The 14,181-nt window shown below is 42.0% G+C and overlaps 2 protein-coding genes across 2 annotated transcripts; both read left to right on the forward strand.

Moving 5' to 3' along the window:
- Positions 1-280: 280 nt before the first annotated feature.
- Positions 281-1,216, forward strand: LOC128846034 (olfactory receptor 5V1-like). Its single transcript, XM_054045120.1, has one exon. It carries the CDS (start codon positions 281-283, stop codon positions 1,214-1,216), a length of 936 nt encoding a protein of 311 aa, XP_053901095.1.
- Positions 1,217-11,046: 9,830 nt separating this feature from the next.
- LOC128846036 (olfactory receptor 5V1-like) lies at positions 11,047-11,976 on the forward strand. Its single transcript, XM_054045121.1, has one exon. It carries the CDS (start codon positions 11,047-11,049, stop codon positions 11,974-11,976), a length of 930 nt encoding a protein of 309 aa, XP_053901096.1.
- Positions 11,977-14,181: the final 2,205 nt, after the last annotated feature.

A 14,181-nucleotide genomic window follows, 5' to 3' on the forward strand; every position in this document is an offset into this window, starting at 1 on the left:
CTCATCTATCTATCTATCTATCTATCTATCTATCTATCTATCTATCTATCTTAGTGTGACCAGACGGCAAATGTGAAAAATCGGGATGGGGGTGGGGGGTAATAGGAGCCTATATAAGAAAAAGACCCAAAAATCGGGACTGTCCCTATAAAATCGGGACATCTGGTCACCCTAATCTATCTATCTATGCAAAATAAAATTCTATTTATTTTATTTATGTTTGTTACTTTTTACATATTTTTCTACTCTTACAGGTCAAAATTTTGCTGAGTAAGTGTCAATGGAGAACAAAACGTCTATCAACTATTTTGTTCTCTCAGGTGTTTCCAATGATCCACAGCTCCAGACTTTCTTCTTCCTGGTGTTTTTAGTTATTTACCTAATCACCCTGCTGGGGAACATGCTGATTATGCTGGTGATAAAGACTGATCCACACCTTCACTTTCCCATGTATTTTTTCCTATTCCATTTATCCTTCCTTGATGTCTGCTATTCCTCAGTCACTCTCCCTAACATGCTGAAGATCTTCATAACAGATAAGAACACAATTTCTTTCAATGGCTGCATTGCCCAGATGTGCTTCATTCTTCTGACAGGCTGCACTGAAATTTTCATGCTCTCAGCGATGGCTTATGACCGATATGCTGCCATATGTCACCCACTGCAATATGCAACAACTATGAATATACAAGTTTGCAGTCAATTGGTGGGTGGTGCCTGGTCAATTAGCTTATTCTATTCACTGGTAAACACCATTCCTGTGTCATATTTACACTTCTGTGGGCCAAATCAAGTCAGTGGTTTCAGTTGTGAGCTCCCTTCTCTGTTAGACTTGTCCTGCACGAAGACCCTCCTCAATGAAATGGTGTTTATCGCTTCTGTGGCAATTTTAGGATTGATTGCATTCCCCCCTACTGTGATCTCCTACATCCACATCATCTCCACCATCTTGAGGATACGCTCCGTGGAGGGCAGGCGTAAAGCCTTCTCCACCTGCAGCTCCCACCTCATTGTTGTGACCTTATACTACGGGACTGCTTTGTTTAGATACTTGAGACCCAACTCAGCCTCCTCAGTTGTTCTAGACCGGGTATTATCCATCCAGTATGGCATCTTAACCCCCATGTTAAACCCCATTATCTACAGCCTGAAAAATAAGGAGGTGAAAACAGCTCTGAAGAGAATATTGGGAGGGGAATTCATATTTCTCAAGTAATGTAAATCCATTCAATTAAATGTTTCATTCAACTGCCCATTCAACTAATTTCAATGTTTACAATGACCTGGGAATGTTTGCTCTTGTATTGATATCCTTTGCTTGATTTTCAACAACCGTCGGGTAAGGCTTTTCAAAAGTATCTTATGGAGGTTGGGGCCCAATTCCCATCAGAAAAAAAATGGGTGTTTAAACCCATTAGAAACATTTGGAAGTCTCACCTTTAGTGTATTAATATATATTAATTAAACCAGATTTTTGTTAGATTTTTACATAGAGGAAATATGAGCCATTAGGTACTTAAAACCTCAGAGTAACAAAAACCAGATTTAAGAACTGACCCGTCAAGGTAAAGAAACTGTTTCCTTGCTTGTTTCATTTAAATTAAGATGGTTAAAAGTAGCATTCTTCTTCTGCATAGTACAGTTTCAAAACTGTATTAAGCCAATGTCCAGTGGTAAAGTTTTGAAAGAACAACTATAGTGTTTTGTTCAGATTTATCAACATTTCAGAGTTACAAACAACCTCCATTACTGAGGTGTTTGCAACTCTGTGGTTCTAATGTATAATAATGTTCTCCGAACCTTACCAGCTGTGAAATGATCTTCACCAAGGGTGGTTCTTTTCTCCTCTTTTTAAGGAAATTGTTGCCCGGGGGGGCTGGAAGTCAGGACTCTTGGGCCATATTCCCAGCCCTAGGAGGGGAGGGGAGTCTAGTGGATTAGTTCAGAGCAGGATGGGGCTCAGGACTCCTGGGTCCTATTCCCTGCTTTGGGAGTAGTGCTTGGCTGGAAGATGGGGGAGGGAATCGGGATTCCTATTGATATCACATTGTTGCATTATGGAGTTAATAAAATAGCTCAATCTACAGGATACATCAATCCAGGGCTGCCCATCACCATGGCATTAGTGAAAGAATACGAAACACTTGGATCAAATGGTTATTTTTTTTAACCCAGTTCTGGTACTCTATTCACTTATACCAGGCTAAATCAGGAGTAACTCTATTGGAATCAATAGGTCTGATTCGCCTCTCACTTACACTGTTGTAAACCAGGAATATTTTTTTTTCTAAAGCCAGCACGTTGGGTTCTCTGTTTAGCCATGGGTAAATCAGGAGTACATCTTTTGCAGTCAATGGGCCTGATTCTTCTTTGACTCACTCTGGTGTTCTGACATTTGGGAATGAGGAGTCTTCTAGCATCTGGCAGAACTTCTCTGAGACCTTGTTTACACTAAAGGGGAAAGTCGATCTAAGCTACTCAGTTTGAGTTAAGTGAATAGTGTAACTCAAATCGACATAGCTTAGATCTACTTACCGCAGTGTCCACACTACGCTGTGTCAACGGGTGAGCATCCCCTTCCTCTTCTCGATCTGGTGGATTACCAGAGTCGATGTCTGAGCGATCGGCAGTTGATTTAGTGGGTTTTCACTAGACCCGCTAAATCGACCCCTGGTGGATCAATCACTGCAGCGTCAATCCCAGCTGTAGTGTAGACAAGTCCTGAGCCTGGGAAGCATCCTCAATGAAATAATCTATGCACCAGTCCTAAAGTATCTGTGTAGTGTTTAGATGCTACCACCATAGACAAAGTCTTTCTCTTTGGAAGTACTCTATGGTATATAAAAATGTGAAGTCTAAGTTGTTCCACTTTTTGTAATTTTGTTAGCTGCACAACCAGTCCAAACTAGCTTTTTCTAATCAGATGTGTCCTTAGACAATGCTGTCTTTATGGCTATGGAATAGAGACTACTTTATATTTATCCTTCTGCTCCGATCAAAATGTCATAACATTTCCATTCATGTTTATTAAATTTGTTCATTTTGTTCTCTTTTCTCTCCTTATAAGTCATAGATTTGCTAAATAAATGTCAAAAGAAAATCAAACCACTGCCACCTATTTTATCCACTTGGGAGCTCCTAAAGACCCACTGATTCAAACTTTATTCTTCATGATGATTTCATTTATTTCTCTGATAACCCTCATGGCGAATGTAATATCATCCAGGTGACAGAGGCTGATCCTCAGTTTTATACTCTTATGTACATTTTCCTCTTCCATTTATCTTTCTTCGATATCTGTTATTACTTTGTCACACTCCCTAAAATGCTGGAAAATTGCCTAATCCAGGTGAAAACCATTTCTGTGAAGGGCTGCATTGTCTAGATCCTGGCTGGTTGTGGTGAAATTCACATTCTTTCCATGATAGCTTATGATCAATACACTGCTATATGTCAGCCAATGCATTAAGTTACGATTATGAACAAACAAGTCTGCAGTTACATTGTTCCTCATCCTAGTCACCTACATGGACATCATCTCGGCTATCCTGAGGATACGCTCCTCAGTTGGTAGGCACAAAACCTTCTCCACTTACAGTTCCCCCCCTACTCTGGTTTCCTTATTCTACTAGATTCTTCAGTTGTCTGAGACCCAGCTCAGAAGGGGTTTTTGGATAGAATGTTCTCCATCCAGTACAAGTTGTTAATGCCCATGTTAAACACCATCATCTAGAGCCTGAAAACCAAAGAGGTGAAAACAGCTGTTGAGAAAATATTGAGGAAATGCAAGGAATGTAAATTCTACTACCTTTAGTTTTGAAGTAAAGACATAGGAACTGAGTGATAAAATGTTCTGAGCTCGTGTAATTTATTGGCATATTGAATTCAGTCCATAAATGATAATATTCTGCTTCAACCACTGCAATTTGGAGTCATAATAGACTTTTGGAACTATCAAGCCAAATCCATCTTGTCTCAAAGGGATTGTCGTCAAGGGGATATATGAAAGGACAGCAAATTTTGAGTTAATATGTAATCCATATTTCAATTAAAATGTCCGTTTTTTCAATCATCACTAAGTTTTAAAAGAAAATATGTTTCACAATGGAAAAATAGTTGTGAATATTTTCTGAAAATAAGTCTTGACCAACAGCCCACTGGGAACATTCAGTGTTTCGTGTCTGAGAGGGGTTGCTAGTAACTGCTCAAAATGGTTCATAGATTCATAGACCCAGAGCCACAGAGAGAATTAGGTGTTGCAGCACCTAACTTTTAGGCACCTAGAAAATAACTGGAACAAGAATGGAATCCAGAAAACCTGATTTAAGCACCTAGGCTGCCTCTACAATGCATGGAGAGAGATAGGAGCCTGGGAACATGATCCACATAAGCCAATAAGCTAGGCAAGGAGCCACATAAGCTAGCCACTGGTCACCTGTGTCTTAAGCCGCACCCCCTCACAGAGTTTGGTGCCGAAGTCTGTGCTTCAGGGAGGTACTTATCTGTGACTCCAAGGCACAGCCAAGGCCTCCCTTTCCTGGTGTCAGACAGCTTAGGAGTCTAATTTCTTGGAAGAATGAATTAGGGCCAGTTTAGCACCACACAAAATGGTCACCTCCCTTATAACCTTTAAGCCAGTGGTTAGAATACTGAGATGGGAGGTGGGAAACCCTATTTCAAGTCCCCTTTGTGCCTGATGAAGAGAAGGGATTTGCATAGAGATCTCCCCCTCTAACGAGTGCCCTAACCACTGGAACACAGAGTCATTTGCATACTTTTTCTGGCCCATAAATTAAGACATAAATTAAGCAATCCCAGCCCATCTGAATTAAGTAGCTTCTTCACTTTTGACCTCAATGGGAAGTATGGCAAACGTTATCTAAAAGCTGCAGAAAAAGCACCTTTAGCTCATGCCAGGTTAAAACCTTCAAAGAATTCAGGAGGTTGTCCTGACGTTACAATTCTGCTTGTTGAATATTTTGTTCACGTTCACTGCACGTTTGGAGGTAGGGAAACATTCATTTAAACCAGTGTTTCTCAAACTGGGGTCCGCGGACCCCTGGGGGTCACCGAGAGTACTCCAGGGGATCCATGGGCCCCACTGATCAACTCCTCCCCCTGCTTCCCGCCCTCAAGTTCTCCCCTTCCCTCTCTCTCTCACGGAGGCTACTGAAGCCAAACCGGGAGATTTTAGGTGCTAAAAGTCTGATGGCACAGCGGGACTTAAGGCAGGCTCCCTGCCTGTCCTGACCCCACGCCGCTCCCGAAAGACACCAGGATGTCCCTACGGCCCCTGGCGGGTGGGGGGAAGAGGGTCTCCGTGTGCTGCCCCTGCCCTGAGCGCCAACTCCACAGCTCTCATTGTCTGGGAACTGTAGCCAATAGGAGCTGCGGAGGTGGGTGCCTTCGGGCAGGGGCAGCATGTGGAGACCCCTTGCCCCTCCCACCTAGGAGCCACTTCCAGAGGGATGCGCTGGTCGCTTTCGGGAGCCACCCGAGGTAAGAGCCACCCGGCTGGAGCCTGAACCCCACACCCCCTCCTGCACCCCAATCTCATGCCCCAGTCCAAGACTGTTCCTGCTGACACATGTTATAGTAGATAGTCCCACTGTCTGGAGGGGCTCACCACTGTGACTGCCCATCCCAGGGCAGACTGTCAGAAAACAGGGCAGATACCCCAAGCTGGTAGCATGTTCTATAATTAGATTTCACCAAGCCAGTGAAATCTAATTGTTGTGTTCCCAGAATTTTCCATTCAGATTTTTTTTTCTTCAAAAAAATTGAAAATTTTAGTCAAAAATGAAATTTCCCTATTAAGTGGTTTAGTGTTGACCAAACCCCATTTTCCAGCAGAAAAAACTTCTCAACCAAAAATTTTCAAGGAGCCCTAACATAGAGCAAACCATTGGTCCAATTTTCAGAGATGTTGAGCACCCAACACAATAAATAACACTTTCTACAACTTGGGTCACAATAACAAAAGGACTTAGGTGTTGCAATGGTGAACATTACAGCACCTAACCTTTAGGCAGCTGGTCACCCAGTGGAATCCACAAACCCTGAGTTAATCATCTAAGATCCCTATACAATGAACGGGGTGATATAAGTAAGCTACTGGGGAAATCTGAGATTAATTAACTTACTCAGGGTCACACAGTAAGTCATTGATAGAGAAGAGAATGGTCCAAGTTCCCATATAGCACCCAAGCCACTAGAACATGCTTCCTGACCACTCACCCAGCTGTTGGCAGCAGTTTACACTCACTCTTTAATCACTGAACCCAGGTGTTACTGATGACACAAGTTGAAAATGCAGCAGACACTCAGCCCATAGGTATTCATAGAGAATCAGCCCATAGGTTCCTTTGCAAACAGAGATGAAAAACTAGACAAGAGGGTTTTTTAATCCTTAAAGAGAAATCCCCAGCTGGTGTCAATTGATATATAATGGGGCACTAGGGGCAGCAGAGGGTGAGGGATGGGAAATATTTTACTGTATAATGGGCATTAAGACACTTAAGAGATGATCAAGGTGCTGCAGTGCCCCATAATGGACACCGGGTTGCAGCAGAGGATGGAGCATGGTCAGAGAGAGGTTGTATAGTCACACTGTGGTGAAGAATTTTGTTGTATTTTATTTCATTCTCCAAATCGTCAGCCCTGCAGTCTAGTCAAATTCTGTTGAATTCAAGGGGGGCTACACACAATGGCATTAGATGGTAAATTAAAGTCTAATTAATGTCCATACAGCTTTGGGTTTGTAAGCCTCTCATGAGTTAGTCACCCACAGAGGTTAATTATCTCTTGAACAGCTCACTTTCCCTTGGAAGGGTGTTTGGAACGGGGGAGAGCATCACAGGGTTTTCAGAAATAATAGCAAGGCCTTTGATTATTCCTGCAGCTTTAGATTCTCTTGTTGGCACAGAGCAGTGTATTCCCCTGTTTTCAGTGGCAATCACCTGCTTTACTGTAGCTAAGAAGATTAATAAAAATTAATAGAACTAATTATTCCAACAGAGTAATCATAGGACTGAAAGGGACCTCGAGAGGTCATCTAGTCCAGTCTCCTGCACTCATGGCAGGGCTAGACCAGCAGTTCTCAAACTTTAGCAATTCAAGGACCCCTATTTTGATTTCAAATTTTTCAGGGACCCCTAAGCCCCCCCGCTCAGTCCTTGTCCTGCCCCTTTCTTTGAGGCCACACCCCTGCCCGGCCCCTTCTCTGAGGCCCCGCCCCCACTCACTCCATTCCCCCCTCCCTCCGTCGTTTGCTCTCCCTCACCCTCACTCACTTTCACCAGGCTTGGGGAAGGGAGTTTGGATGCAGGAGTGGGTGCGGGGTGCAGGCTCTGGGAAGGAGTTTGGGTGCAGGAGGGGATGGGGGTGCAGGCTCTGGGAGGGAGGGAGGGAAGGAGGGAATTTGGGTGCACATCCCTCTGGCAGTAGCTCCTAGGTGGGAGAGGGGATAGGGGTCTCCATGCGTTGTCCCTGCCTGCAGGCACTGCCACCACATCTCCCATTGGCCACAGTTCCTGGTCAATTGGAGCTGCAGAGTCAGCGCTCAGAGTGGGGGCATCATGTGGAGACCCCCTCCCCCCCAGGGTCCACAGGGATGCTTCTGGGACCGGTTTGGGGCCAGGGGAGGTAGTAAGCCTGCCTTAGCCCCACTGTGTCACCAGACTTTTAGCATGCAGGAGGTGCTGAGAGGGAGGGGAAGGAGTTGCGGGAGGGATGGGGAAGGGGAAAGAGTTGATCAGTGGGGCCCGCAGACCCCCTGGTGTTCCCTTGGAGAAACCTAGACCATTCCTGACATGTGTTCATCTAATGTGCTCTTAAAAATCTGCAATGATGAAGATTCCACAACCTCCCTAGGCAATTTATTCCACCCTGCTTAACCACCCTGACAGGAAGTTTTTCCTAATGTCCAACCTAAACCTCTCTATTATCATGTCCCCTCTCAGTCTTCTCTTTTGACTAAACAAACCCAATTTTTTCCCCCCATAAGTCATGTTTTCTAGACCTTTAATCATTTTTGTTGTTCTTCTCTGGACTGTCCCCAATTTGTCCACATCTTTCCTGAAATGTGGTGCCCAGAACTGGACACAATACTCCAGTTGAGTAATGATTTGCCACAACCAATGTAAAATCTCCCTGTGGCTTTTGTTGAGCTTTTGGCCCCACACTCACAGGTGTGGCCAGGGCAGGAGATATGCCTGGACCTGGTATGGTCCTTGATCATTTTCCATTCACCACAGGATCAGTGTGGGCTTGAATTGCAAAGGTGCTGAGATCTCATTGATGCCAATGGGAGCTGCTGGTGTCAATTGTTGCTGTATATCAGGCCCAGTGGTGTGACAAATAATTTACATGGGGAGCAGAGCCCATGTTCTATTGTAAGTCCTAAATAATGCCAAAGGATTAGTATAATCAAAGAATGTATGGAGTAAGTCCTCCAAATGTAGACGCATGCTAGGACGTTCCTGGTTTTCATTGTTACACTCTAGAAGTAATAGGAGTTGCCTGGCACAAGGAAGGAGAAATATCAAAAGATATAAACCGAGGTATAACTTTTGGATAGTAAGAGAAATTGCTTAAAGGGGGAGAGGCCCCAATTGATAGTAGGCGCAAATAATGAAATACAATCCTTGAAATAAATCAAATATAAAAAGCCTCCAATAATAAAAGCATTATGGAAATTTGCTATTAACCAGCACCATCTACTGGATATTAATGGAAGCAGCAATGAAATTAAGGGTTCTGAAATCTCAGGACCCACCTGGCATGTGTCCAATAGGAATCAGAGGGCGGTCCTCTTCAACAAGCTCTGAAACTAGGGTATATACACTGAGGTCACCATGTGCTCAAGAGAGTTGACTGAACTCAATACAAGAAGAAGCAGAAGTGTAAGTGTACCCAATTCTCAGACCAGCCTCCCCATCTCAAGGTTCAGAGGATAAGAAGAAGTAAGATTTCATCTCAAAGATTGTATTTCCTCGATTCTACTTTAACATAAATAACTGTAGGTTATCTTGCTGAATCTACACTCTCTAGTGAGACCTCAAGTAACCACATTTTAGATTTTACCTCCTTTATAAATCCAAGCAAATTGGCTTAAAAGAGATTGAAAATAATTGTTTTAAACAATTGCTTTTAATATTCTAAACTTGTCCCTTTTAGACCAATCTAGTCAAAGAGAAGTAACCACTGTCTTCAAAGTGTCTTAAAGACAAGTGCACCCTTAAAACTGTGTAATAAATAAAGAATTGAGAATGGTTGATCATAAGTAAATGTCAAAAGAAATCTTGCAATTTGCATTATTCTTTGCTATAACCTCTGAGCTTCAGCTCTAGTCTGTGATAGTTGCTTACAGCACTGTACTCTGTGTGCAGTACACAAAATTGCTTGTGATTACATTTGAATGATAATGTGGTAATATTAATGTGGTTCTAAGTGAATTAATGAATTGTTGGTTGGTTAAAAATAAGCAATCTCTTGATTTGAGAAATACAGTTTAAGTTAAAAAGTTGACCTGAAAAACCCCCAGTATTAAACTAGTAAGCAATATAGAAAAATGATAGATGGTTGGTTGGATGGATAGATGGATAGATGAGAGATAGTTGATTAGACAGATGAATGAATGAGGGAAGAGAGAGGGATGGGGAATGGATCAATGTATAGAGAAAAAAGAGTTTGTGTGTCAAAGAGGGACAGATGGACAGAATATGAACAAACAGATTTATAGATAGAGGGATTGATAGATATGTATGGGGTGACCAGAAAGAGAGAGAGATGGATGAACAGATGGACAAATAAATATTCAGAGAGGGAGAGAGAAAAATAGGTAAATAGATTGATAGCAGAGAAAGGTAAAGCAAAGCATTAGGAAACGAGGGAAAATGCCAGCTGTTAAAGACTTACATAACTTCTCACTTAGAAAATGGGTTATCATCAGCATGGATGCAGTTCACCCTTTTCTACTTGAGGAGCTGTAGAACGAAATGATCTCTGCTTTGTGGAGAAAGGAGGTAGAAAAAAAGAAGGGCATATTGGAAGTCACTGGGAGTCTAGAATTAATTCAGCAAAGGGGATGAGGTTAAAATGGCTGAGATTCTTAAAGGTTCCTAAGGGAATTAGGTGTCCAAGTCCCATTGAGTCCACGGCAATTGGGCTTCTAACTCCCCGTTAGGTTCCTTTGAATATCATAGTCATTAAATACTGGTAGAATGAGCATCTATCTATCTATCTATCTATCTATCTATCTATCTATCTATCTATCTATCTATCCCCTTATACACCCATTTATCTAATCAACTGTCTCTCACCTATCCATCCATCCACCCATCTTCAGATATCTCATCTAAATCTGACAAACTCATTTGACGTGAGTGAATATTTATGAGTGCATAATTTATTGAAAAAAATGCTCCTAATTTTCTAATTGGGAATTGTACTCAGGCATCTTCTCATTTGCAAAGATGTAGTATTTATTTGAATTGTTGTTTAGTTTTCATTGGACTTGCACTGGTCATATGTTCCTGTTTCTGTATCTTTATTGGACCAGCATAATCCTTCATTTCTTTATTTATTTTAATGTAAACAAAAGAAAAAATCTGAGCTGGAAAATTGTATCGTCCAAACATTCTTTCCCATATGAATAAAATGCACTTTTCTCAATATTTTTTATGATTCAGTAGGCTAGTCACAGAACACGCATTTTTTCTCTGCGCAGTCCTGTATGCTGTTTAAAACTCCCTTAACAATGAAAAATAAAACTCAATCCCTGCAAAGGGCCAGCATTATAAATTAGCAAACACAACAAGGATCTGGACAAAGTAGAAGCAATATATTATTCCAGCGAACTATTTTTGAAGCGTTCATATCATTCCAGACATCAGTTGTATTTTCAAGAACAAGCAGAAGGTCTCTGTTCTTTCCAAGTTCCAAATTAAATCTGCCTTCATCTTTCTCAGTTTCTTCATCCATTAATGACACTGTTGACCTTTATTTCTGGTTTTCCTATCACTGCAGGCTATCATGATTCTGAACATGCTAATGGAGAATCAAACCACACTGACTGAATTTACTCTCCTGGGTCTTTCCAATGAGCCACACCTCCAGATTTTCCTCTTCCTGGTGTTTTTAGCTATTTATCTAATCACTCTCTTGGGGAACATGATGATAATGCTGGTGATATGGGCTGACCATCACCTTCACACCCCCATGTACTTCTTCTTGAGTAATTTATCCTTTCTCGACATCTGTTACTCCTCAGTAACAGTCCCCCAAATGCTGGAGAGCTTCCTATCAGAGAAGAAGACAATTTCTGTCCATGGGTGCATTGCCCAGCTGTTCTTTTTCTTTTTTCTAGCTACTACAGAGTGCTACCTCCTGGCTATGATGGCTTATGACAGATACACTGCCATATGTGAGCCACTGAATTACTTGAAAATGATGAGTGAATCGGTCTGTATGTGGATGGCAGGTAGCGCGTGGATAGCTGGCTTGCTAAATTCCCTTGTCAACACTCTCCTTGTAACTGACTTACACTTCTGTGAGCAAAAGGAAATTAACCATTTCTGCTGTGAGCTTCCGGTTCTATTACCACTTTCTTGCACTGACACGTTCATCAATGAAATGGTACTGTTTGCCTTCACTATAATTTTAGGGATGCTCTCCCTCCTGTTAACATTGATCTCTTACATGTTCATCATCTCCACCATCCTGAGAATACCTTCCAAGGAGGGAAGATGTAAAGCTTTCTCCACATGCACCTCCCATCTCATCATTGTTGGTTTGTTCTATGGGACCGGGCTTATAAGCTACATACGAACTGACTCTAGCTACTCTCTCACTCTGGAAAAGGTGGTGTCCATCCAGTACAGTGTCTTAACTCCCATGTTCAACCCCATCATCTACAGCCTGAAGAATAATGAAGTGAAAAGTAGTGTGTGGAGAGTGCTCAGAAATTGCAAATAGGAAGAGATTAATGTGAACTTGGTGTCTGAGGGTGAGATTTTTAAAACTGCCGTAAGGTCAGATTTTTAAAGATATGTGGGGCATATGGGATTTTCAAAAGCATCTAGGTGCCTAACACACATTGAAATCAAATCCCTTAACCATCTTTGAAAATCTCAGTTATAAGACATGATGACAATTAGCAGTGAAATAGAAGTATCTATAAATGTATTGGTAATGTGTGATATGTCTGTTTGTGAGGGCAAGATCCTCAGCTGGTGTAGCTTTCAAAAGATACATTGACTCAAGTTGGGCCACATGAATTTATGTGAGGTGTCAACCTGGCACATTGCTTTCAGTAGATCCATGCCAAGTAAAACCAGCTGTAGAGCTGGCATGCCTTCAGTGGAGTTACACTGATATAGAAAAGCTAGGGATCAGTCTTCTTGACTCCATTTGTGTTATATCTATTTATACTTACTGAGGTTATGATTCGTTGAGTCCAACTCAACTATACTAAGTTACACCACCTGGTAATCTGAGCCCTATTTTTCTATTGAGAAATTCTTCTCACAGTTCATCTATAGAAAATTAAACATGCTTGTAGTACTGCTGTCCTGTTCTCCTACATTTGTTTCACTCAGCTATTAAATTTCTTCTTAATAAAATTGTAAGATCTTTGGTCCATGGATTCTCTTTTAGATCCATCTGTAGAGTTGTCATAACTATAAAGGGAGGGTAACAGCTGTCCTGTGTACAGTACTATAAAATCCCTCCTGGCCAGAGACTCCAAAATCCTTTTCCCTGTAAAGGGTTAAGAAGCTCAGGTAACCTGGCTGGCATCTGACCTAAAGGACCAATAAGGGGACAAGATACTTTCAAATCTTGGGAGGGGGAAGGCTTTTGTTTGTGTTCTTTGTTTGGGAGTGTGTTCGCTCTCCGGACTGAGAGGGACCAGACATCAATCCAGGTTCTCCACATCTCTCTAAACAAGTCTCTCCTATTTCAAACTTGTAAGTAAACAGCCAGGCAAGGCATGTTAGTTTTCCTTTGTTTTCTCAACTTGTAAATGTACCTTTTACTAGAGTGTTTATCTTTGTTTGCTGTACTTTGAACCTAAGACTAGAGGGGAGTCCTCTGAGCACTTTAAGTTTGATTACCCTGTAAGGTTAATTTCCATACTGATTTTACAGAGATGATTTTTACCTTTTTCTTTAATTAAAAGCCTTCTTTTTAGAACCTGATTGATTTTTCCTTGTTTTAGATCCAAGGGGGTTGGATCTGTATTCACCAGGAGTTGGTGGGAGGAAGGAGGGGAATGGTTAATTTCTCCTTGTTTTAGATCCAAGGGGGTTGGATCTGTATTCACCAGGAGTTGGTGGGAGGAAGAAGGGGGGATGGTTAATTTCTCCTTGTTTTAGATTCAAGGGGTTTGGATCTGTATTCACCAGGGAATTGGTGAAGGTTTCTCAAGGCTTCCCAGGGGGGGAATCCAATTGGGAAATGGTGGCAGCGGACCAGAGCTAAGCTGGTAGTTAAGCTTAGAAGTTTTCATGCAGGCCCCTACATTTGTACCCTAAAGTTCAAAGTGGGGATACAGCCTTGACAAGAGTTCTTATACTAGATGCTGTGGGCTAGATTCACAAAAGGACATAGGCACCTCACTGCCACTTTAGGCACCTAAATCCCAGAATAAAGCCCCACTGGGATTCACAAACCCCCTGCTTAGCTTCCACCAAAATTTTTCAGCACCTACATTTTTGCACACACACTGATGCTCCATGCCAGGCATCTGGATGCCTAAAACACAGAGTGATTCAGAAATGGGGAAAGATAGGTGTTCCTCCACCTACCTCACAGTGGTGACTTGGTAAATAAAGAAGGGATAACCTAACCTAACTAAAATCCATATTCCCCAAATGAGAACTAGGTAAACTCCAATTATCCATGTTTACTCTTGACTATGCTATTGCTGCAGGGCCCAGTCTCACAGGCATGCTCTGAGCTTGCCTACCCAATTGGGCCCTGTGAGACTCTGTACTTCAGAGTAGTGCCCTTGACCTCCATATTTGCCACTGTGATGTGATTATGATGTGTTTTGTACAATGCATTCCTTGTGAGGTATCATTTGAGAAGTCATGATCTGGTGAACATTAATATCCTTTGGAATTATGTGTGTTACCTGAAGTTGCACCTGAAGTAATGGAATTTTGTTATGTGTGTATT

Source organism: Malaclemys terrapin, chromosome 12 (genome assembly GCF_027887155.1).
Source record: "Malaclemys terrapin pileata isolate rMalTer1 chromosome 12, rMalTer1.hap1, whole genome shotgun sequence".
NCBI classification, from domain to species: Eukaryota; Metazoa; Chordata; order Testudines; family Emydidae; genus Malaclemys; species Malaclemys terrapin.

Coding starts and splice junctions, on each gene's coding strand:
- LOC128846034 (XM_054045120.1), top strand. CDS start 281: ATGGAGAACAAAACGTCTATCAACTATTTTGTTCTCTCAGGTGTTTCC.
- LOC128846036 (XM_054045121.1), top strand. CDS start 11,047: ATGCTAATGGAGAATCAAACCACACTGACTGAATTTACTCTCCTGGGT.